The sequence below is a fragment of the Tenrec ecaudatus genome, chromosome 11 (assembly GCF_050624435.1).
Source record: "Tenrec ecaudatus isolate mTenEca1 chromosome 11, mTenEca1.hap1, whole genome shotgun sequence".
Classification (NCBI taxonomy): domain Eukaryota; kingdom Metazoa; phylum Chordata; class Mammalia; order Afrosoricida; family Tenrecidae; genus Tenrec; species Tenrec ecaudatus.
Genome location: NC_134540.1, coordinates 74,895,828 through 74,921,976, shown reverse-complemented (window position 1 = coordinate 74,921,976; position 26,149 = coordinate 74,895,828). Strand labels below are relative to the sequence as shown.

Genomic DNA, 26,149 nt, shown 5'->3' with positions numbered 1-26,149 from the left:
GACACCTTTGCTTATTTATCTGGCTCCCCATGGTATATTCAATATTCTTCCACAAAACTCACTGCCATCAGAGAGATTCTGACTCCTGGTGCCCCCTTTGAGACAGAGTAGTCGAAAGCTTCATTCTTATCCTGTAGTGTGGCTGGTGGTTTCGAACCGGTGACCTTGTGGTTAGAGGCCCCATGCCTGCCCCACTCTGCCACTAGAAATGCTCTCAATATTCGTCACCAGCGTTGTCATGCTAAGGCAGCAATTCTTCTTCAGCTTCCGTACTCAGTGCCTCGCTTTCACAGGCATTAAAGAGACGGAAAATGCCCAGGCTCACGGTAGCACACAGTCAGTCCTACCTTGGTGGTCTAACGACTCCAAGCTCAAACTTTCCAATACTCGCACAGCACAGTTTGAAAAAGAACCCTGCTTGGTGTTTGTAACTGCGCAGTAGTCAAACAGAAAACCCAAGTCAGTCACACATCCGGTCTCCCTGTACACGAAGGGGTGATGCTGCCGTCTAAGGCAGCTGTTCTCAACCTGTGGGTCCCTTTGGAGCTCCAACAACCCTTTCACAGGGGTCGCCCGATTCATTACCGTAGCAAAATGACAGCGATGAAGTAGAAATGAAAATAGTTTTATGGTTGAGGAACTGTATGAAGGGTCGCAGCATCAGGAAGGTTGAGAACCGATGCGCAGCTCTTGCTTGGACAGCATGTGGTGCTTGCTGTGTTAGTGCCTTAAAATGTTCGTCAGTGAGCTTTCTTGGGTTTTTGTACTTTATTTGGATATAATATCATAACTATGGTTCCAAAGAAAGACAGTGATGCCAGCACTATAAAGCTCAGAAGAAAACGGTGAGGCCCGGGATAGAGTTGAAAAAAGAAATCACTGTGAAGTCTGAATCCGGTCACCGCTGGTCTGATTGGATGGCTGAATACAAGATGGCTAAGTCGACATTAACAACATTTGTGAGGAGAGAAACACAGGTGATTGATGACAGCAGCTAAGGTAGTGAACGGTGTGACGTCAATCACTAAACAAAGAACCCAGACCATTGAAGAGGCGGAAAGGTTACTGTGAATTTGGTTAAATGAGAAAGAGCTGGGTGGCAATAGTGTATCTGAGACCATGAGATGCAAGAAAGCCAAAAGCCTTACTAGTGACTTAAAGTCCAGGGAAACTGAATTCCTAAGTGTAACTTGGGGGGCCCAGAACCAGTGATTTGGGTTTCCATTATTTCTCGTGTTCAGTTCTGGAACTTCTCAACGTTCGCACAGGCATTTGGGATGCACTGCATTTGCGTTAACACCTCGCTGTTTGCCATGGAGACCTATCGGACTCACCATGACCGACGGCAGAGTTCTTCAGTGTCTATGGGTTCCAAAGTCTCCACAGCCCCACCCCCAACATCTTTATTGTTCCTCTTTTCCGTTCAGCTATCCTAGTGCATGTGAAGGAGTCCCTCATTCTGGATGTGCTCTGCATTTCCTTCATGACTATGGAAGGAAGCCTCATGTACATCTTTCCATGTGGTTATTAGCCATCCATGCATCTTCTTAAGTCTTTCTTTGCCCACTTTTAAATCCTGTTATTTGTCTTTTTGCTATTGAGTTCTGTTTTCTAAATACTAGACTGTTATCAGATACATGATTTGCAAATATTTTCAAATACACTTTAAACAAATGTTTCATGGGAAGAAAAGGAACAACCCCCAGGACCCAATATTGATGTGATATTGAGATCCCTGGGATTCTCAATAGTCGCTGATCGGACAACTCATTTACTGTTTTATTGGTTGATCTGTGCATACTGGTAAAGAGAGAATTTTAACTGCTTTTGCACAGCCAGCGGCAGTTAAAAGTGCTACTGAGCCAAATTGCCTGGATCCTTTCGAGGGTGGATTGTAAGACGCAGACCAGTGATTATCAACCATGGCCACTTTTAACAGCCCCTACCCACCCTGCCACCCACTGCCCAAGCTATAACCAAGTTGCACTTAACACCAGTGAAATCAGAATGTCCGGGGATGGACTCCAGGCATCAGCACTTTCATAATTCTGAGGGAATTCCAGCGGACAGCCAGGATGAGGATCCCTGGTCTAGTCTTCGCTCACAGAGATGAAGAACAGTTCCAGACGCCTGCAGGTCTCCTCTCCTTGTCCTCCCACTGACTGCCCCCAACCAGCCATTTCTTCTTTTTCTCTGCCGTTTTTGAGTTGGCCTTGAGTTTTCTTTACTTCCTCTCTCTGGGGAAAGAGGGCACTTTCATGGTGATGCGTATGTATGTAACAAAGCAGGTAACAGAACCCCCAACAGTGAGCATGCAAAAGTTCATGTTGACCACTCATTCCATTTATCCTATTCTAGAGCTCCATGAAGGACCATTCATTTGCCAAACACAGTGCGGTAGGAAGTGCAGAAGTGAGTAGGAAATAGAACTTATCTGCAATGAGGGTGAGTGCCCAGCTCTGGTAGAGCTCATAGGCACCACACGGGAGTTATAATCCCGGGGAATTAGGTTGCAGTCTCAAAACTCTTCAAGGGTTACCATTCAATATGAATGCCTCCTAACAGGTTTTTAATTAAGATACCATGGTCATGCTCTAAATCTACCCCTTTAAAGTCTATACTTCAGAGTTTAATACATTCACAAAGTTATGCAACCATCATCACTATTAATTCCAGAACATTTTAATCTGCCCCCCAAATCTTCAAGCTCATTAGCATACTCCAGGTTTCTCTCTTTTCTTAGCCCCTGGTAACCACGAGCCTACTTTCTGTCTGCATAGATTCGCCCCTTCTTGGCATTTCATGAAGTGGAATGAGACAACATGTAGCCTATGTGTCTGGCTTCTTTCACTTGGCATGAGTTCAAGGTTCATCGTAGCATGTGTCAGTATTTGATTCCTTTCTGTGGTTGAATAATATTCCATTGTACAGATGTCAAACAAACCCACTGCCCTCAAGCCAATTCAGGACAGGCAGAACTACTCCTTAGGTTCAGAGACTGTTATAGCATTACTGGATTAGACAGACTCATCACTTGACCTTGGGGTGACTGGTGGGTTTAAACTACTGATCTTGCAGTTAACAGTGAAATATTTAACCCACTGCACTCTCAGGGCTCCCTTTGTATCCATTCACTAATCAACATTTAGATTATTCCCCTTTGGTGGCTATTAGGAATAATGCTGCTATAAATATTCATATATAAATGTTTGTGTGGTTATATTTCATTTTCCCTGCATATACAAGGAGAGTACCCCCCAAAAAAAACACAAACAAAAACAGAAAAGAGCTCCACTAGATGGAGCTTGCATAGTACAAATTTTTCCTGCTAGGCAAACATCGAGCAACTTGCTCCGAGTTAGTGCACCCAGTGGGATCGCCTAGGAAGATTCTCTCTGGTCACAGTGAATTTTTTCGTGAAAGCAGTTTCACTCAAACCTCATTTTTGGTGGTGGCTGATTTAAGAGAACAGTGTGCGGCTGTGAAATTTTGTTTTGTGCTTGGAAAATATGCCGCAAAAACTGTTGTGATGTTGAACACAGCTTACAAGACCAGCGCTATGGGAAAAACTCAAGTGTATGAGTGGTTTTCTTGTTTCAAAAGAGATGCAATGTCAATTGATGACAAATCTCGTTCTGGACGTCCATCAACTTTCCGAATGGACAAAAATGTTGACTCATAGTGCATTTGGAGTTTGTTCTACCAGGTCAGACTGTTAATCAAGCTTTCTATTTAGAGGGGCTGAAAAGACTGTGTAACCGTGTACCAAAAAGGACTAATTTGTGGAAGGCAGGGGCTGGTTTTGCCACCAAGACAGTGCACCTGCTCATGCAGCCATCCCAGTGCACCAGTTTTGGCAAAAAACAGCATGTCTCTCTTGCCCCACGCACCTGACTCACCTGACCTTGCTCCTTGTGACTTCTTTTTGTTTCCACGAATGAAGAGGGACACAGAAGGACAGCGATTTGACATTGAAGAGGTAAAGAAAAAAACAAGGGAGGTACTGTTAGCCATCTAAACAGATGAGTCTGAAAAATGTTTCTAAGAATGGAATCGCAGATTTGACAAATGTATGAAGTGTAATGGAGAATACATTGAAGGCGATTAAGGTTGTTGGGTTTTTTAAAAAATACATAGCTTTGTTGGGGGAGGATCTGATTTTTTTTTTTTTGGAGTGGGATATACCTAGAAGTGGAATTGCTCATATATCTAGAAGTGGAATTACTGGGTTGTATGTTTAATTTTATGTTTAAATTTTTTGAGTACCTGCCAGAGTTTTCCAATGTGATTGCACCATTTTGCATTCAAATCTACCAATTTATGAGCACTTCAAATTCTCCATATCCACACCAACACTTGTTATTGTCCATCTTTTTTTCCCTACAGTCGTCCTAGTGAGTATGAAGTTGTGACTCATTATTGGTTTGATTTACATTTCTTAACGATAAATGGCGTACATCTTTTTTTTTTCTCTTTTCTTCTTTTACATTTTATTAGGGACTCATACAACTCTTACCACAATCCATACATATACATACATCAATTGTATAAAGCACATCCATACATTCCCTGCCCCAATCATTCTCAAGGCATTTGCTCTCCACTTAAGCCCCTTGCATCAGGTCCTCTTTTTCCCCCCCCCTCCCTCCCCATTCCCCCCTCCCTCATATGCCCTTGGTAATTTATACATCATTGTTTTGTCATATCTTGTCCTATCCGGAGTCTCCCTTCCCCCCTTCTCTGCTGTCCCTCTCCCAGGGAAGAGGTCACATGTGGATCCTTGTAATCAGTTCCCCCTTTCCAACCCACTCACCCTCCACTCTCCCAGCATCGTCCCCCACACCCCTGGTCCCGAAGGCATCATCCACTCTGGATTCCCTGTACCTCCAACCCTCATATGCACCAGTGTACAGCCTCCGTCCTATCCAGCCCTGCAAGGTAGAATTCGGATCATGGTAGTTGGGGGGAGGAAGCATCCAGGATCCGGGGGAAAGCTGTGTTCTTCATCGATACTACCTCACACCCTAATTAACCCATCTCCTCTCCTAAACCCCTCTATGAGGGGATCTCCATTGGTCGACACTTGGGCCTTGGGTCTCCACTCTGCACTTCCCCCTTCATTTAATATATCTATATATACATATATATACATATACACATATATACACATGCATACACACACTTATATCTTTTTTTTTTTTTTGGCATGGTGCCTTATACCTGGTCCCTTGGGCACCTCGTGATCGCACTGGCCGGTGTGCTTCTTCCATGTGGGCTTTTTTGCTTCTGAGCTAGATGGCCGCTTGTTCACCTTCAAGCCTTTAAGACCCCAGACACTATCTCTTTTGATAGCCGGGCACCATCAGCTTTCTTCACCACATTTGCTTATGCACCCATTTGTCTTCAGCGATCCTATCATGGAGGTGTGCAGGCAATGATATGATTTTTTGTTCTTTGATGCCTGGTAACTGATCCCTTTGGGACCACGCGATCACACAGGCTGGTGTGTTCTTCCATGTGGACTTTGTTGCTTCTGAGCTAGATGGCCGCTTGTTTATCTTCAAGCCTTTAAGACCCCAGTCATTATCTCTTTTGATAGCCGGGCACCATCAGCTTTCTTCACCACATTTACTTGTTCACCCACTTTGGCTCCAGCCATTGTGTCGGGAGAGTGAGCATCATAGAGTTCCAATTTAATAAAAGAAGTTATTCATGCATTGAGGGAGTGTTTGAGTAGAGGCCCAAGGTCCTTCCGCCACCTTAATACTTGACCTATAAATATAGACACATAGATCTATTTCCCCATCCTCCTATATATATTTGCATGTACATGTCTTTGTCTAGACCTCCATGAATGCCCTTTGACTCCTAGCTCTTTCCTCCATCTCCCTTGACTTTCCTCCTGCCCTACTACCATGCTTCATCGCCACCTGGGCTAGAGTATACCTCTTCTCTAAGCAACCTTACCCTTGATCGTTTCCCACCAGGCCTGCCACTCCCCCTTCTCTACCATTTGGGGTCCCATGTTTTTCCCTTGTCCCTGGGTTTGTTAACACCACTTCCTTACCCCCCCTACCCCCCCACCCCAAGTCCCCCCAGAACTGTCAGTCCCGTTGTTTTTCCTCCAGATAGTTCATCCAGCCTGTCCTATTCAGACAGACCTGTGGAGTCACTAACATGCACGAAAACTAGACAGAGGAAAACAAAGCAACAGTATACAACCAGACAACAAAACAACAAAAACAAACCACTGACAAAGAACAGAATAAAACAGTTCACAAGAGAAAAGCTTGTAGTTAGTTCAGGGATCGTTTGCTGGCCCTTAGGAGCGTTTTCCAGTCCAGTCTGTTGGGGCACCACGCCCTGGCCCCAAAGTCCACTTTCAGCATTCCCTGGGGACCTTGCCACTCCATTCCCTTGCTGTTCCGCTGCACTCCCCCAGTGATTTGCCTCGGTGTGGTGGGATCAGGTCAGGTGCAATTCCCACGCTGTGTCTCCGGTGCTGTCCCCTGTATCGCCCTTAGTCACTGAGGGGCATCATGTCTCATAGTGGGGCCAGCCATGTTGTTCTCTCTGTGGACTGGCTGCTCTACTCAGGAACATCATCATCACGGCCTGGTGGGCCAGGCTGTGCTCCACTCTCTCCTCCTGCCCCTTCATCTGTTCCCGTGTGCTCTGATCAAATATGTCCATCTCCCAGAGCTGCAGAGTCAATGTCGTCCTTTGGAACAAATTCTTTTCAGGGGAGGGGCAGGAATCCACTTAATTTATGATGCTGGGGCCAGCCTCCCAGACCTCTCCACCGGTTCCCTCCTCCACACCGGGATATTGCGTTCACACCTTGCGACACTGGGTTGAAGTCTGGTCCCACTTTCCCTGTGGAGATATAAACAATACCCTCCCCTTGGGTGGATTAATGCCCCATGACCCCACTACCCTTTTCTTCCTTGTATTCATCCTTTTGTTTTCCTTTCCCCACCTCCTCCACCATTGTCTACCATGCACATCCCTGGTTTTGGTCTGGTCTCTTCCATACTACCCCGTCTTCACCCCTAAAATGTTTGTATACAGTAGCTTTTTTCCCTATGGCGTACATCTTTTTATGTGATTTTTGGCCATTTGTGTATCTTCTTTGTCTTTGATTCTTTGCCCGTTTTTAAATCAGATTGTCTTTTTGTTGTTGGTTTGTAAGAGTTCTTTCTATTTTGAGTACTAGACTGTTATCAGATATATGATTTGCAAATATTTTCAAATCAAATGATTTGCGATACATTTTAACTAACATTTGCTTTGTCATGGGAAGTAAAGGAAAAACTGCTGAGATTCAGTATTGACTTAGTTGTATATTTTTGTTCAATATTCTTTTGCATTTATTGACTGAGCCATCCCCATCAGAAAAGCACAGAATTAAGTACCAAATATACTCCTGAATAAGCCTAGTTTTTCAGCACATTTTAATGCAGTTTTTGTGGTAAAATTAGGAGCCTTGGCTGATATTCAGGTCGGCTTACACTCGAGTACATAAGGTAATTTCCCTGAGATAAACACAGAAGTGCACCCAAAGTAGCAAATGCACAGAGGTGTTTTTATTTTGTTAAAAGCTAATAAGATAAAGATTATAACCTGCAACAAGCTCCTTATAAAAAATTATCTATATGAAACAAAACGATCAATAATTGCTCTAAACATATCTTCCCAAACTTATTTGGCCCACCACCCCTTTTTCAGGAAAAAAAAAACTCAGCACCCTGGCAATGAAAAACTTTTATATTATAGCTCATAATCCAGGATAAAGTGTAGGTATCTGTTTCCGCAGGCCCCGCCCCCATTGCTCCAATGCCCTCCAGGGGGCAACACCACCCACTTTGTGAAACCCTACCCTAAAGAAAAGATGGCAGGGAAACTAGAGGTTCATGCTCAGGAACTGCAGAGCCAAATTCACAAACCTCAAGTTAGAGAGAAAAAGATACATTATAGGAGAAGGTGGACTCAACAGGGGTCCTACAGCAATGCAGGCTGTCTTGACAGAGTCCCAGTTAAAGTCAGAATGCATTGAGATGATATACTTTTTTACTTTGAAATTCACACCTAAGGAGTCCTGTTGGGGTTTCGTCCAGCAAGACCCTCACGCGGTGACCCAGAGGGGCAACAAACCTGGATGGAAAAAAGACAGAGAGACGTGGGGCAAGACAAGTGCTGATCAAGCCCGTTTATTTCGCCAAAACTCGGGGTATATATTTACAACAGAGAAGGAAGTGGGAGGCACATTTTTTACTGTGTAACAACCAATCGGCTACATGTTCCTAATAAGGTACAAAGGGTGTGCAACAGTACTCAAAGACGTCCGTGGTGACATCCGCGTGCAAATCAAGGCTTACCGGGTGAACTTATCACTATGTTCCTAATATGGTATATCTGCAATTCAATGGGTGCTCAGTACTTTGACTAATGGCAACAAGGTCAGTTATCGCAACTGCCCGTGCTACTGAGCACGTAGCTTGGAATGTGGGGGCGAAGTTGGGCAGGAAACAAAGCCTTGCTGTGAGAAAATTCTAGGCCAAGTTTCTGCTACGTGTCTGAGGCCAAGGTCTTAATGGCTATCGGCTCCCAACAGAGTCCTGTACAGATAGTTTACATTTACTCCAAGTTCAGGACAATCATTGAATGCAATCATTACTTACTAGCAAACAAACAGGACAGTAAGTGTCTGTGGGGCACCAGCCTCCCCCTAACTGAATGGGTCTAAGGGGCAGTTGTGTACTTGAGAGGTAAAGAGACATCACAAGGACTCACCTCCTCAGTCACGACTTCAGGAACCAGGTCCAAGCAGAAAGAGAGTAATGTAATCTCACAAGTTTATATCATTTGGGGCACGCAGGCCATGGTAAGCACATATGTAACAGGAAGGGGTTGTACAACAGACATACAGGTAACAGGAGCGGGGCGAGCTAGGGGTGCAAAGCACAGGAATTGGTTTTACTAGAGGCATACCTGTGACAGAAAGGTATTTATGTGACAAGATGGGCGGGCTCTAGAGTCAAGATGACAGCCTAACTTTAGCTCTGTTGGCTTGACCTTAGATGTCTCATTACCCTTATCAGAAGGGAGTGGGTCCTACTTAGGGTGGGACAGACTGTAAGTCTGTTTGCCTTAGATGGCTGACAACCTTCAGGCAGACAGCCTTCAAGTAGTTGACCCTCAAGAGTATAGTGAGTGACCATGTGTTTGCAGACAGCACCTTAAATGTGTTATTCTTACGGGGGCAACATTGAGGGAGGGGAATAACTTTTACCTAGGAGAATGTGAATGGGACGCATCTCCAGCTCAGGAATGGGAAGGTTTCCTGCAAGGGAGTCTTGGCCTCCCAGGCTTCTTAACATCTAAATGTTGAGCGTTTACGAAAATATACTCCCAGTTTTCAGTTTCCCACAAGTTTCCTGAGTCTTAGGATAATCCCAGGATGCCTCTGTTGACTAGAAAGCAAGAATTAGCCTTTTTTGGTTACTAACAATAAGGTGAGGGCAAATGAAAGGGGATCCTCAGTTATCTGGACATCTGCATCCAACATGTATGCCTCTGGACAACATAGAAAGTCATAGCATCTGGGGTCTTAAAGGCTTGAAGGTAAACATGTGGCCATCTAGCTGAGAAGCAACAAAGTCCACATGGAAGAAGCACACCAGCCTGTGTGATCACAAAGTGTCTTCGGGATCAGGTATCAGGCATCAAAGAACAAAAAACCGTATCATTGTGAAAGAAGAGTGTGGACCCAAAGCCCATCTGTAGGCAACTGGACATCCACTTACATAAGGGTTGCGGGGGTGTAGCAATGATGAAACATACAACTTTCCCCTAGTTCTTAAATGCTTCCTCATCCCCTACACCCACTATCATGATCTCAATTCTACCTTATGAATCTAGCTAGACAGAATATGTACACTGGTACAGATAGGAACTAGAAACACAGGAAATCCAGGACAGATGATCCCTTCAGGACCAATGGTGAGAGTGGCGATACTGAGGGTGGAGGGAAGGTGGTGTAGAAAGGGGGAACTGATTACAAGGATCTACATATAACTCCCTCCCTGAGGGATGGACAGTAGAAAAGTAGATGAAGGGAGTCTTTGGACAGTGTAAGATATGACAAAATAATAATTTATAAATTATCAAGGGTTTATGAGGGAGGGACAGCGGGGAGGGAGAGAAAATGAGGAGCTGATACCAAGGGCTCAAGTAGAAAGCAAATGTTTTGAGAATGACAATGGCAACAACTGTACAAATGTGCTTGACACATGGATGGATGGATGGTGAGAACAGTTATAAGAGCCCCCAATAAAATGATTTAAAAATAAATAAATAGCAGATTGAAGGGGGAAAAATCCCCAAGAAACTGAGGTGGGGGCAGGAAGGCAGGGTGTAAGTTAGCTTACCTGCAGTAAGTTCCAAAAGAACAAAATCAAGCCTGCAGCCATCGAGTCGATCGCCACTCTCAGCAGCCCTGTAGGACAGGGTAGAGCTGTCCCTGTGGCCTTCCCACACTGTGGCTCTTTATGGGAGTAGAAACCCAGTCTTTTCCCAGTAAGCGCTTTAGGTTACAGTAACTTATTCCAGTGTATGCTAATGCTTCTCTTTGAAATGTATGAGGTGTCGTGATTACGCTTATTTATAATACAGATGTTTAAAAATGTAGACATTAAGGTGTCTCAATCACATATAATCTTTAGTTGATGAATATAAATTTCATGCATCCTTAGCATATCAAAATGATAGAGAAGTGTAAAAACTCTAAAGAAAGGGGTTGGAGCTGAAGCAGCAAGCTGGAGAGGAGTCAACGGTGTGGACGACTTATGCTCCTTCCCCAGCCAGGAGAGCAGGCGTCAGTGAGTCAGTCCTGATGCACAGGGACCCCATGTGTGGCAGACTAGGAATGGGCTGTGTTTTCAACGGCTGATTTGTCGAGGGAAAAATCACGAGGCCTTTCTTCTGAAGTGACTCTGAGTGGACTTAGCCACTGACTATTTGCCTAACAGCCTACTCAGAAGTGAATCTGATTATGTAAGGAGTCCTGGGGGTCTCGTGGTTACACACTGGGTTAGGCCACACACAGTAGTTACACACTGGGCTGCTAATGGCAATGTCACCAGTTGCAAACCACCAGCTGCTCGGAGAGAGAAAGAGGAGGCTTTCTACTCCTAAAGAATTAGTCTCGAGGAACTGTATTAAAGGGTTGTGGCATTAGGAAGGTTGAGAACCCTGTATTACCATATATACTCATGTATAAGCTGAGTTTTTCAGCACATTTTAATGCAGCTTTTATGGTAAAAGTTAGGTGCCTCTGCTGATATTTGGGTCGGTTTATATTCAAGTATATATGGTAAGTAATGGGAGAGTACTTTCAAGGTGATAAGATTGTTTTGTAAAAATATTTTAAGTACATAGCTTTGAAAATTATATCCCCCCAAAAATCACTGCATCTAGGTTTTCATGCTTCCCTATGCTGACATTGAACAAATTCTGAATCCTGAAGACTCAATAAATATTTTTGCTTTCACATTAAAAAAAAAAGAATTACAGTCTCAGGAATCTGCAGGGCAGTCCTACCCTGTTCTATAGTCACCATGAATTGGCATCGACTCAATGGCAGTGAGTTTGGTTTTGGTTTTTGGTGCAATTTTCAAGGTATGTGGAATTACAAGATTTGACACGGCACAGAGAAACCTGCCTGGATGCGATCCCACCAGACAGACACGGGTCACTGGGCATCAGAATTGGCTGGACGGCAACTGGTTTGTTTTGTCTGAGAGAAAAGCCTGTCCCAAGATGAGCAAGGACATTTAGCAGAGTACTTTCTCTAAACACACGTGTCCAGAGATGCTAGGTTAAGAAAGGACCACCCCATCCCACCCAGTCAGATGTAGCTGGGTGCAGTGGAAAGGTCAAAGGAGGTCACCACTGGAGAGGTACTGGACTCTCAGACAGTACACAAACTTCTGGAAGTAAGTTCGTACAGCCAACCCGTATAGGGAATATCTGTGGTGTTTCCTCCAGTCACGCCCCCAAGCCAAAAATAAATAAGAATAGCCGTTTACTCTATTGTACTCAGTTACACGTTTGTGCCGTGATAGAAGTTGAAAAACGGTTGGTGAGAGGGTTGGTTTTGCCCCTAAGTGGTCCCCGTCCAGTGTTTCCCTGGGAATGCAGGACTCCTGACCTTGAGGAGGAAAGTGGCCTTCAGAATACTTTGTTTGTGACTACCACTGGGGCGGCCAGACCCAAGGGCAATGTCTGTGAGGGAGACGTCAGAAGGCAGACCCGGGCTGCAGATCGGTGTTTGCCCTTCTTCATCACCTGCGCTGCCCACCTGCAGAGCGTCTGCAGAGGCTGCTGTGGAGAAGCTGTTAGCGGGGCTGAGTTGGTTCCCCTGTGACACTGTGGTTGGCCGCGCTTTTCAGCTGACTGTCCCGTTGAACACTTCTCACCAGTATTTGGTCAGAGGTGGCCAGACGATGTATTTGGATTGTTGTCCTGGCCTGGTTACCAACGCGGAAACATAATCATTCCAAAGTACCTTGGAAGTACGTAACTGTTCTCGAATAACTTTATGAGCCTGATGCTGTTTCTAAAAAATAATAAAGCTGGATCTTCCATGCTGCAATCACAAGATTAAAAGCAGTATTTAAAAGTGGAAAAAGTATTAAAAGTATTATGGACAAAAAAACCCAGAGTTCACTGAAATGAGGAGTAGCAAGGGCGTCAACAGCCTGAAAACAAGCAAAATCACTTTCAGCTTCTTAGAAACGAGAATCTTGGAGGGTGTGCCAGCAAACAGAAATAACTCCCTATATAACTTGACAGTGATTCAGGAGCAGAGTGATTAAGACATGGTTCCTGTGCCCTGAGACTAGAATAGAGCTTGGTTGGGGAGGATGTCACTCTTAAAAAGTGACAGCCCCAGCTGGACATCCCTTCCAGAGGGGTAGTGGGGAGGAGATGAGTCACTTCGGGTTCAGGGTAGCAACAATGAAACTCAAAACCTTCCTCTAGTTCCTGAACGCTTCCTCCCCTCCCAATTATCATGACCCCAATTCTGCCTTGCGGACCTGGTTATACCAGAGGATGTACAGCGGTGCAGTAGGGCTCTGGAAACACAGGGAATCCAGGACAGATGAACCCCTCAACACCCGCGGTAGGAGTGGCAACACCGGGAGGGAAGGGGGTGTAGAAAGGGAGAACCGATCTTGGAGATCTACGTGTGACCTCCTCTCTGGGAGATGGGCAATGGGGAGGTGGGTAAGGGGAGACGCCGGGCAGTGTAAGATAAGATATAATAATTATTTATAAACTATTAAGGGACCAGGGGGAAGGGAGGAGCGGGGAGGGAGGGGGAAGGGAAAAAAGGGAAACCGAGCTGATTCCAGGAACCCAAGTGGAAGGTAAATTTTGAGATTGACGAGTACAACGAATGTATAAGGGTGCTTTGCTCAACTGATGTATGTATGGATTGTGGTAAGAGTTGTATGAGCTCCAATAAAAAGATTTATTAATTTTTAAAAAAGTGACAGCCCCTGGGTAGTGCAAACAGTTAATATGCTCACTGCTACCTGAAAAGTTGGCGGTTCAAGTTCATCCAGAGACATCTGGTGATCCTCCTTCTGGAAAAAACCAACTATGGAAACCCCATGTAGCACAGTGCTACTCTGACACGCAGGGGTCCCCGGAGTCAGAGGGGACTTGACAGCTGACTAAGGTGATGAATCAGTCCGCTGTCTGTATGTGGCTCTCACAGAAGCCGTTGATAGAGACTCTGTGTGATGTTCTCGTGGGTAATGTAATACGAGGCCGTGTGAATGGTGGGTTGTTTTGCTGGTACATTTACATTTGGTTTTCCTCTTACACCTACGTTCACAGAGAATGTAAGGCTGTAGACAGATAAGCAATTGTTTGAATAATCAGCAGTTCTGTGCTTGGAATTTAACCAGACACATCTGTAGGATGCTTTTGGTCCCTTGTCCATGCTTAACCCCCTGGAAAGAGGTGGGCATCTGGACGCAGTGGAAGGGTTATAGGGGTTGGACAGGTTGAGAGCTTTCATTGATGCTGTCTGTCAATCCTGCTGGGAGACACAGACAATTGTCAAGATAAGCCAAAGCCATACTAGGAAAACACTACCAAGAAATAAGAACAAAGCAATAATCAACACAATACAAGACATTATACAGGAATGCTCTGAAAGAAAAAGACATGGTCGTGAACGGTTTTCTTGAAGGATTGGGGAGATGATGGCAGCCATTCTGTGCTTGCCTTCCTTGGCTTGCCTTCGGCGAGACTGCACTGCTAGGGCTTAAAGTCAAGTCTAAGGGAGATAATGACAAAGCAGGATGTCTAAACGCAGCTGGCCAGGAAAGAACAGAGACTTCCCAGTTCCCCTTCCTACTGGAACCCCCTCTTCTTACTGCCAGCATCCCACTCCCTAGCTTCTTCAGGTGTTCTTCTCCATGCCTTCGCCACCTACCCCCATAACCCTACCAGATCCAGAATCTCAGGTCTAAGCATCCTACCCCTGATCTTCCTGGGTTACTTGTGTAATCCCTCCGCCACGTGCTGGGCTCTCATGGAACCCCCAAGTCTTTAACCCCCATCCCCATCCCACCACCTGTCAGCACCTCCTGGCTCCACTTTCCTCGCTGTCCAGGAAACAAGTGGCCCTCTCCCCTCAGGAGTCCCTTTGGCCACACCCCAGCCCCGTGAAGCTCTGCTCCCCCTCCTCTGTGCCTGCACAGAGGGAGTTCAGCATCATCAGCACAGTCCACAGGGTGGGCCAACACTTTCATTTAAACCCATGAACAAAACCCTCACGTGCATTTCTCAACTCTGCTAGAACATCCTGCTTAACCTCTCCAGTAAGGCTCCTTCCCCAGCCTGAGTGTCACACTCCCCCCTTTATTTCAGACCAGACCTCATTATCTCCAGTGTCCAGTCCCTCTTAGTGGCCGGTGGTGCCCACAGTTCTTTGAAAAGTAAGGAACCATATTATGTGCAGAAACTCTTGAATGGGAATAGGTTTTTACTGTGCATATTTTCACCTAAAACAAAATATTAATAATTTTTTAAGTATACTCACTGACATCGAGTTGATGCCAACTCAGAGCGACCCTTTAGGGCAGGGTAGAACTGCCCCTGTGGGGTTCTGAGCTGTAAGAGTTTATAGGAGTCTTTCTCCCTCGAAGTGGCTGGTGGTTTCGAACTGCAGACCTTGCAGATCACAAACCAAACCATAATCAAAGTTTTACCTGGCCCTCAATGTCAACAGAGCTGAGAATGAGAAACCTTGGTCTATACTCATCTTCCTTCTTTTAGAGCATAGGTTCCCAGACTTATCTGACCCACTGCCCTCTTTTTAGAAAAAAAACAACTCCCAGTGCCCTCAGCTATTAAAAACCTTTATGTTATAGTCTGTAAAACTCCCAAGAACCAAACTCACTGCCAGTGAGCTGATTCCAAGTCATAGTGCCCCTATAGGACAAGGTAGACTGCCTCCTGAGGTTTCCGAGACTGCAACTCTTTATGGGGGTAGAAAGCCATGTCTTTCTCCTGAAGAGCAGCCAGTAGCTTCGAACTGTTAACTTAGCAGGTAGTAGCCTAACATGTAACCCATTATACCACCAGGGCTCTGCAATAGCCCATAACCCAGGTTAAAGTGTAGGTATTGTTTGTGTAGCGTAGCCCTCCCTGGATTGTTACAGCCTCCACCCACACCCACCCCCTTCACCAAAGGGCATTGATCACCTACTTCAAGAAACACTGCCTGAAAGATATAAAGCGAGAGATGAAGCCATAGCATCAAACCTCTGGACAGATGATTATAGAGGAAAGTTCCTTGCACTGCAGGACATTTGAGAATCCCTGGTTCCACCCACTAAAGTAGAGCTCCTACCCCATTCTCTGTGGCAAACACAAGTGCCCCAGATGTTGCCAATAAATTTCCTTTAAGGGAAAGAGACCACACCTAGGTGCTAACCACAAGTAGTGACATTGTCAGGCACTGAATGGGACAGTGCAGTGTATTGAAATGGTATCTCTGCCCTGCACCAGACATTTCAGGGATCACAAAAAGCCAGTAACTTTTTCCATATATGAAAGTTGAAAGTCCTGATGGCATAGTGAGTGACACATTGGACTGCTAACTGCAAGGTCAACTATCCAAAACCACCAGCTGCTCCTCAAGAGTAAGCTGAGGCTTTCTACGCCCATAAAGATCTACTGTCTTTAAAAACAACAAGATGTACTGTCTACCAAACCCTCATGGCCATTCTACTCTGTCCTGTCAGGTCGCTCTGAGCCAGAATTGACCATGGCTGTTGAGTTAAACTATGTGAGGAAAACAAATATTTACATTACAATTAACATTATTAATATTAGTTAAAACATTGTGAACAAGTAATCCAATGTTGCCCATTATTTACTTCTATTATTTTAACTTTAAATCCTCAAAGAACATTTTCTCTCAAATATTTCTTTACTTCTGAGCAAAAATATCTAAAAATACGACCCAAAAAACTAAACTCACTGCTATGGAATCGATGTCAACTGAGAGCGACCCTACAGGACAGAGTGGAACTGGTCCTGTGGGTTTCCGAATCTGTATAACGCTTTGCCAGAGTCAAAGGCCTGTCTTTCTCCAGAGGAGGGGCTGGTGGTTTAGAGCTGCCAACCTGTGGTTAGCAGTCCAACTCGTAACCCATTATGCCGCAGGGGCTCCTCAAATATACTAATGAACGGGACATAAAGTGGTTGGAAAAGCTGCATGTATATTTGTGAGAAAATGTATAGCCTTTGTGCGGCTCTTAGGAAATTGTAGCTCATGAAAATGTATTTAAAAGATTAAGAACAATTGCTGATCTGGAAGGAGGATGGCTTTCTGGACAACAATTTTCTCATTTAAATAGAAGCAATTTGCATGCAAAGTCATGGTTTCATGATTTCCATGATAACTCCCAGGTCAGCGTACACTTTTGTGCACAGAGTGCTATGGCTGATGGTTCTTTCAGTACTGTTCCAGAGCCTCAATATCCTGGAGGCTCTGAGTCCTGGTGGGTCACACTTGAAATGCTAACTACCAGGTCTTCAGCAGTTCGAACCCACTGCTGCTCCAAGGGAGAAAGATGAGGTTACCTGCTCTTGTAAAGATGTTCAGCCCCGAGGAGAAAGCAAGTGTTTGGAGAAGGATGATGGCAACCAATGTACCAATGTAGATGGATGGATGGATGGAGGGATGGATGGATTGTGATAAGAGTTGTATGAGCCCCCAATAAAATGATTTTTAAAATAAGATTTACAGCCTCAAAAATCCTATGAGATCACTGAGTCATAATTGACTCCACAGCTTGGGATTTGGGGTTTTTTGTTTTGTTTTTTATGCCTTGAAACAGTATTGCCATGAGGGTCCCTGCCTGTGGGCATGAAACCCCTCCCCTGATCTAATAACAACCCCTTCTAGTATTCTGCCCCCTCTCTCCCCTGTACTAAACTATCATGAACCATATTAGAATCTGCTATGGAAAAAATAATTAAAAGATTATAAAGATGTTCCTTGGCCAGATGCACAAGCCTTTCCCTCAGCAGAGGTGACAGGTTCAAAAATGGGTGCGAGTCAGTCGTGGTGCTGAAGAGAGGCAGCCCAGGGCAGAGAAAGAGATCTAGTGGCACTCTGCCGCATGTCCTCAAGCAGGCGCCCACCTATAAATGAGTAGGCTGGCTTTGCTGGTTCTCCATGTCGGACTGTGGTCCCCTTGGGCCGTGAGCTGTCTCTTCTGGCTGGTACAGGTGGCACGGCCCTAGGGCAAGGTGAAAGGTTTTCTTTATCTAGTGTCTCAGGTTGTTATCATAGAAACAACACAAGTGAATGGATTTGACAAACAGAAATTTATTTTCTCGCAGTTATCCAAACCCACTGTAACCCTCCTAGGGTTTTCCAGGATGTAAATCTTTATGGAGTAAAGACTTCTTACCTTCCTCCCCAGGGGCAGCTGGTCGGTTTATACTGCTGACTTTGGGGTTCCCAAGCGCAAAGCCAGCCATCCAAACTTAGGATGCTGGCTGCAGGGGACGATCTTCTCTCTGTCCCCTCTGGAGGAAGGGACTTCTGTCAGCTTCTTTTCCTTCAGATCGCCGTGTAACTTGGCACCTATCTCCCCCCCTCTCTGCTTGAGAGATACTGGTCTCTGGAGAAGGACACCAGGCTTGGTAAAGTGAGGGGCAGCATGGGAACAATTGTGAGGATGGCACAGGACCTGGCAGTGTGTCACCCTGTTGAGCACAGGGTCGCTGTTAGAATGGACTTGATGGCACCAAACAACAAGCCCCAAACCTGTAGCCACCCAGGGACCCTCCCCAGGAGAGAGTCGCACGGTGTAATCTTTAGGAGAGCAGAGCCCTAGGTCTTTCACCGGGAGTGTCGCTGTGAGTTTATGCTGTTGCCATTTTGTGGAGGCTGGAGCACTTAACCACTGCGCCACCACAGCTCCTATCCACAAGTATGGGTGATGGTAATCACAACACCCACTCTTGGAAAATACAATTCAATCCATAACAAAAGGGGATTGATGCCCTCAAAGTGACCACTGACTTGATAGATGGGGTCAGTGTGGCCAGAGCCCTTCAGCCCCTAGCATCCCTCTTTCCAGCAGTGCGTGCATAAACAGCCAGGGTTTCTTATCAGCATCTAATGACAGTGGCTTCCGGAGGCCAAACTCCAACTGAGTGAAACACAGAAGGCCAGGGGATGGACACACACACACACACACACACACACACACACACACACACACACACGGTTGCATTCTAGGCGAGGCTCCCAGACCTTGAAGAACTAGTCTTCTCTCTCTCTCTCTCTCTCTCTCTCTCTCTCTCTCTCTCTCTCTCTCACACACACACACACACACACACACACACACACACACACACACGGTTGCATTCTAGGAGAGGCTCCCAGAGCTTGAAGAACTAGTCTCTCTCTCTCTCTCTCTCTCTCTCTCTCTCTCTCTCTCTCACACACACACACACACACACACACACACACACACACACACACACACGGTTGCATTCTAGGAGAGGCTCCCAGAGCTTGAAGAACTAGTCTTTACAATAAAGAGAAAGTTTGCTTTCCTTTAACCGCAGAGAGAGAGAGGCATTAGCTTCATTTGTTGTTAGCTGCCATGGAGCTCGCCCTCAAACGATGGCGACTCGGTGTGATACCAAATTAAATGCTACACCGTCCTGTGCCAGACGCACGATGAGTTGCAGATGGGATCACTGTGAGCCATAGTGCTTCAGTGACTGATACTCTGAATCAGATCACTGGGCCTTTCTTCCCAGTCCTTCTTAGTCTGGAAGCTCCATTGAAATCTGTGTGCAACATGTAAGGCTTCATGGACAGTGGAGTTCTGACTTTGTTGAGATCCACTATCCAGGAATCAAACCAGGGTTTCTGCCACTGAATCTCCAGTGCCCATACAACCAACACCTGTGAGCTCTGGAGGCATAGTGGGTAACATGGTAGGCTGCTAATTGAAAGGTCAGCAGTTCAAAACTACCAGCCAGCTCCAAGGGAAAAAGACAAGGCTTTCTACTCCCATGAAGAGTTATAGTCTCACAGACCTACAGGCCAATTCTACCTTGTCCTATAGGGTCACTGAGTAAGAACTGACTGGATGCCAGTGAGGTTTTGTGTTTGGATACAACACCTACCCTCTGTTCCAGAGAGCGACACTATATTGAGCTATCCTATAGGCCATATGTTCTATAAACCTGAAAAAATGGTTCACAACAAAGGCAGTTAGTTAGTGCCTCTACTCAAAAGGCATTGGAAAACCCAAGATTATATAGTCTATATAATCTTACCTCAAGGAAATGTATCATTTTGTGAACAGTTTCAAAATATAGGCTATCTTCATTCTATGAAGCAAATATTACCCTGATAACAAAAGCCAAGACACCCCAAGACAACTACAGGCCAATATCCTTTATGAATATACATGCAAAAGTCCTCAACACAATACTAGTAAACAGAATCAAACAGTAATATTAAAAGAGTAATAAATCACAACCCTCAGTGATTTATTCCAGAAGCGCAGGGATGTGTTCACATTAGAAAATCATCTGACATATTACACCAAATTACTAGAACAAAGGAAAATAACCACGTACTCAATTCTATGGATGCGAAATGGCATCTGGTAAAAATCTAGCACCCTTTTTTAAAATGAAAACCCTCAAGAAGATTTGAATAAAGATCTCAATATTTATCTTCTATTCCGAGCATACATGAAAAACCAACAGCTACCATTATACTCAAGGAGAAAGACTGTGGCTTTCTCTTTGAAACTGGGAACAAGACAAGGGTGCCCGTTCTCATAATCTCTATTCAATATTGTATTAGAAAGCCTGGATTGGACAATAAGACCCCCCCCCAAAAAAAAACCAAGAAAAGTTGTCCAGACTGGAAAACAAGAGGTAACATTATTTCTATTTGCAGATGACATGAGCCTATACACAGAAAATCCCAAAGAGATGGGAAAATAACTTTTAAAACTGGTAGAGAAATTGAGTAAAGTTGCATGGTGAAAAGTCAACAAACAAAAATAAGTTGGGCTTCTATTCGCTAGCAATAAGAAACCAGAGAGGGAAACGATTCCATTTGCAATAGCATCTAAGAGAACAAAATACCTAGGAATAAATCTAGTCAGGGAGGTGAAGGGCTTACACAATGGAAATCGTAAAACACTGCTTCAAATGATTAATGAAGTCTTAAATAAATGGAAAAATGTTCCATGTTCACAGAAGACTTAATATTGCTAAGCTGACAATATTACCCAGAGCAATCTATACATTCAACGCAATCTGAATCAAAATTCCAACAGCTTCTTTCCATACATTTTTTAATCCTCAGATTTATATGGAATAGCAAGAGGTTGCGAATAGTTAAAGCAACATTGAAAGAGATGAGCACAGAAGACTTCTAAATTTTAAAGACTTCACACTTCTAAATTTTAAAACATATTATTATACAGCTACACTAATCAAAACAAGTTACTGGAATTGCGTTGAGAATTCAGAAATAAACCCACACGTCTGGGGTCAATAAATGGTGTTATGAAAACTGCAGAAAAATGAAACACAATCCATGCCTAACAGTACACACAAAAACAAATTCCAAATGAATTAAAGACCGAAATGTGCAAACTAACACCAGAAAATTCTTAGAAAACGCAGGAACAACATTATCGGGCCTAACTTTTAACAGTGGATTACTTAAAATAATAACAAAGGCACACTAGATAAGCAGTGCCTTATAGAAATTTAGAACTTTTGCTCCATTACGTGGAAAGACAAGTTACCGACCGGGAGGAAGCTGGCTTGGGAAGCCGTACCTCGGGACCCAATGAGACGCGACTGCGGCAAGTGGACCCCGCTTTACGAACGCTCCCTGTGTGGGCGTGGCGACGCGATTCACGACGTCGCGACGTGCCGTCAATGGCGCCTGCGTCCGCATCCGCAAAACTGCGTCCTCAAGTCGTTTCCTGACGCTGCGACGGGAGCCGTGGTCGCTTCGGACCCGCTAGGTCGCCGCGGCGTCCCGGACTGAGCTTTCGGGGGCCCAGTGTCGCAGGTGGGAGGCGCGCGGACCGGGGCCGGGCTCGGGGCCCGCGGGGGCAGGCGGCCGACGGGACCGGACCGGACCGGGGCCTGCGCGGGCGGGCGGGCGGGCGGCGCGCGGGAGCTGCTGGGGCGGCTGGTTCGCGGGCTCGGGTGTGCGCGGAGCCGCCTCCGTGACGGGGGGCTGGGAGCGGGCTGGCTTCGGGGGCCTGCCTGCTGCTCCGCTCCAGAGTTATCTCGCCTTCTTCACTTGTAGGGACCCTGCCCCGGGCCTAGGTCGGAACCATGAGCGGCACCATGAGAGGGTACGATGAATTCGATGAGCAGTTGCGAATGCAGGCGTTGTACGGAAACGCCAAGGAAGGCTACTCCCCGGAAGATCCTGGCAGAGAAGCAGATTCTCTGGGGCAGCAGCCGACAGACACCCCCTACGAGTGGGATCTAGACAAGAAGGCATGGTTCCCCAAGATCACTGAAGATTTCATTGCCTCTTATCAGGCCAATTATGGCTTCTCTAACGATGCGGCGCCCAGCTCTACGGCAAACACGCAAGACGCGCCAGACGCCGCCGCTGGCAGGGCAGCAGAGCCTCCACCGAGAAAAAAACCCGAGCCCACTGAGCCCAAGGTGAAGGGGGAGAAGAAAAAGGCTGACTCGGGATGGTTTCACGTTGAAGAAGATCGAAATACCAATGTCTACGTGTCTGGCTTGCCCCCAGACATTACATTGGAAGAATTTATACAGCTCATGTCCAAGTTTGGTATTATTATGAGAGATATTCAAACCGAAGAATTTAAGGTCAAGCTTTACAAAGATAACCAAGGAAATCTTAAGGGAGATGGGCTCTGCTGTTACCTGAAGAGAGAGTCCGTGGAGCTCGCATTAAAATTTTTGGATGAAGATGAAATTAGAGGGTACAGATTGCATGTTGAGGCGGCAAAGTTTCAGCTGAAGGGGGAATATGATGCCTCGAAAAAGAAGAAGAAATGCAAAGATTACAAGAAGAAACTGTCCATGCAAAAAAAGCTGTTGGATTGGAGGCCTGAGAGGAAAGCTGGATCTATCCGCAAGCGCCACGAGCAAGTTGTCATCATCAAAAACATGTTTCATCCTAAAGATTTTGAAGATGATCCATTGGTATTAAATGAAATCAGAGAAGACCTTCGAGTTGAGTGTTCAAAGTTTGGCCAAATTAAGAAAGTCATTCTCTATGATAGACATCCAGATGGTGTGGCTTCTGTGTCCTTTAAAGAGCCAGAGGAAGCTGATCATTGCATTCAGACCTTTAATGGAAGGTGGTTTGGTGGCCGGAAAATCACTGCCGAAACATGGGATGGGACTACAGATTATCAGGTGGAGGAGACCTCGAGAGAAAGGGAGGAAAGGCTGAAAGGATGGGAGAGTTTCCTCAACGAGCCTGCAGGCAAGAGAGGCGGCCCAAATTCCAATCTTACCAGTGCTTCAGAACAAGCAGGGCCTTCTGGAATAAGACATTTGTCAGGGCGCCCTGGCACATCTCAAATGAATGCTGCAGCTGAAATGACATCTGAAACTCCCACAGATGAAGAGAAGTGTGAAAAACCAGAAGCTGGGGGAGAATCTGAAGAAGCTTCTGAAAGAAATGCTAAAGAAGGCAACCTCAAAAGAGGGTCAGAGGAAGGCTTCCGTGAAAGGGCATCTGAGGAAGTCAGAGCCAGTGAAGAAGCTAAGGAGAGTGGCTCCAAATCAGAACCAGAAAAGAAGAAATTCAAAATGGACTGTGAAGAGAACGGCCTTGAAAAAGAGTCTCAGGAAGATGACCCTCATAGGGGTTCTGAAGCCGAGGCTGGCCCCCACTAGGAGTCTGAAAACAGCTCCAAGAATCTGAAGAAGACTGCTCGATGAAAATCTTGAACAAGAGACTTAAGACTGAACAATCCAGATTTAAAGATGATGGCTCTGACACGGTATCCGGTGAGGAAGGTTTTGATAATTTTCAGAAGATAACATGTAAAAGTATTTGATGATGCGTCAGATTTAAAAGGATGAAAAATGCAGATAAAAGGGGGCAAGGGGAAGGTGGTTTTAAAATTCAGATGAAAAGGAAGATGGAGCTACAGTTGACAAGCTGTTGAGTGTAATGAGAAGGGGGACTGGGTTATTTTGAGAATCTTGAAGAAGGATCCCTTTCCTCAGTAGTTGTTGATAATATTTAATCCCTCTCACTTGCATTTTCAGGAGATACGTTAGCCTTACATTTTCCTCTGCTTCAGGTTAATTGTTAGAAGTATGACATGTGCGTAGTAGTAGGATGCCATCAGAGTAATGCATTGATGTCTTCATTGTTACTTAATCATTTTACATGTGTGTTAATTGGTTGTACATTTAAAAGTTCACATTCACAATGCAAGTAAACTGGATACTTGTCAGATTTGTCAAATGCATGAGTAACATTTTTAAACATACAACTCTGTCTCAAGTTTGTGATATCTAAAAATAAAAAGATAATAAAAGCCTACATTAGTACCTGTTTTCCCTAACCAGAAATTCAGAGAGGATTTTGGCTTTTACAAAAAAGAACTTAGTGTTGAGAGTTTGTTTTGTAGTGAGCTGTTAAAAAGGCAGCGTGCTCCCCGAGCACCAAGAGCAGTGTTGCTGAGTTCCTTCCCCAAGAGTCACATGCAGCATCTCAGTATGAATCTATCGTAGCTTTGAACTCACTGTGAACACTACATGTGAGTGTTAAGTTTGGTTTTATGTGTTATTTAGTATGGCTTAGTAGGTTATTTCTTGGATCTGAGAGCACTTAAAATATTTCTCATGGTACTTCTTTGCTTTACACCTTAATTTACAAAAGGTTTCATAGGAATATTCTACTTTTGTATAGCATGTAAAACTTGGGGGTGGGATATATGTCATATATAGTTGAGTGTAAGCTGACCCAAATATCAGTCGAGGCACCTAATTTTACCACAAAAATTGCATTAAAAATGTGCTGGAAAACTTGGCTTATACACCAGTATATGCGGTGTATAACTTTTAACAAAAGCCTAACTATAAAATGTGCAAAGGACTTAGACATCTTACCAAAGAGGACATTGAAATGGCCACCAAATATGAGAAGATGGTCCTTCAGCCATCAGAGTTGTAAAACATAACCACAAGGCTGATCACAAACTTCATTTTAAGCTAATCCACTTTCCACAAGGAAAACTCTGGTAGCTGCATGGATGAGGTGTTGGGCTGCTAATCAAAAGGACCCTCCCAGCAGCCTCATGGAAGAAAGATACAGACTTTATGCTCCTGTAAAGATTTACAGCCTCAAAACCTGATAGGGTTGCTGTGGGTCAGAATTGACCCTGCAGCAGTGTGTTTGGTTTTACTTTTTTTTTTAATCATTTTATTGGGGGCTCATACAATTCTCACAATCCATACATTCATCCATTGTGTCAAGAACATATGTACATTTGTTGCCATCATCATTCTCAAAACATTTGTCTTCTACTTGAGCCCTTAATATCTGCTGCTCATTTTCCCGCTCCCCCACCTCATGAACCCTTCATCATTCATATTATTATTTCGTCATATGTTACACTGTCCTATGTCTCCCCTCACCTTCTTCTCTGCTGTCCCTCCCCAGGGAGGAGGGTATACATAGATTCTTGTAATCAGTTCCCCTTTCCACCCCACATTCTCTCCACCCTCCAGGCATCGCCACTCTCACCACTGGTCCTGAAGGAGTTATCTGTCCTGGATTCCCTGTGTTTCCAGTTGCTATCTGTACCTGTGTACATCCTCTGGTCTAGCCAGATTTGTGAGATAGAATTGGGATCATGATGGGGTGGAGGAACGCATTTAAGAACTAGAGGAAAGTCATGTTTCATCATTGCTATCCTGTACCCTAACTGGTTCATCTCCCCACAACCCTTCAGTAAGGAGTGTCCGTTTGGCTACCAATGGGCTTTGAGTCTCTACTCTGCACTGGACCACATTTTCAATGATAGGATTTTTTGTTCCTTGATGCTTGATACCTGATCCCTTCGACAGCTCATGGTCACACAGGCTGGTGTGTTTCTTCCATGTGGGTTTTGTTGCTTCTGAGCTAGATGGCCACTTGTTTATCTTGGTTTTACTTTTGTACAATTTCACTCCCATTAGAAGTGAAATTTTAAAATAAATAACAAATGTTGGTGGAGATGTGGAAAATAGGGACTCTTGCCCATCGCTTGTCAGAATGCTAAATGATAAAGCCTTTGTGGACAGTAATATTGCAGTCCCTCAAAAAAACTAGAACTGACATGGCCTTGATTCCACTCTTTAGTTGTGTACTAAAAAAACTTGAAAGCAGAGACTTGAATAGGCAGTCCCTGGATTACAAATTCCATTCCTAATCTGTTTAATTTTGTATGAAAGAACAGTTGGGTGTAGTTTGTTTCTAATAGTCAAATGTCAGTATATGAGGGGCTTCAAGAACTTAGAAAAATAGGAATTAGAAGATAATGGTATTTTCCCTTGA

The 26,149-nt window shown here is 44.8% G+C and overlaps 2 protein-coding genes and 1 long non-coding RNA gene across 4 annotated transcripts in view; 2 read left to right on the top strand and 1 right to left on the bottom strand.

The window, feature by feature from the left end:
* The window catches only part of CREG2 (cellular repressor of E1A stimulated genes 2), a 56,147-nt gene that overhangs the window by 13,217 nt on the left and 16,781 nt on the right, over positions 1-26,149 (top strand). The gene's annotated exons all lie outside the window — the stretch shown is intronic.
* LOC142461398 (uncharacterized) lies at positions 1,816-23,965 on the bottom strand. 2 transcript variants are annotated; one of them, XR_012786890.1, is made up of 5 exons: positions 21,400-23,965; positions 18,009-18,126; positions 8,089-9,473; positions 3,900-3,921; positions 1,816-2,237 (listed from the first exon to the last, which is right to left on the bottom strand). It is a non-coding gene; the product is annotated as an uncharacterized LOC142461398 (long non-coding RNA). The 2 variants fall into 2 exon arrangements; XR_012786891.1 differs by having other exon boundaries at positions 21,429-23,965.
* On the top strand, positions 21,511-24,165 carry LOC142461397 (17S U2 SnRNP complex component HTATSF1-like). Its single transcript, XM_075563269.1, has 2 exons — positions 21,511-21,667; positions 21,911-24,165. The coding sequence occupies exon 2, from the start codon at positions 21,940-21,942 to the stop codon at positions 23,491-23,493; it is 1,554 nt and encodes a 517-aa protein (XP_075419384.1). The 5' UTR covers positions 21,511-21,667; positions 21,911-21,939; the 3' UTR covers positions 23,494-24,165.

Excerpts from the sequence above, each read along its gene's own strand:
- LOC142461397 (XM_075563269.1), top strand. The coding sequence starts at position 21,940 with ATGAGCGGCACCATGAGAGGGTACGATGAATTCGATGAGCAGTTGCGA.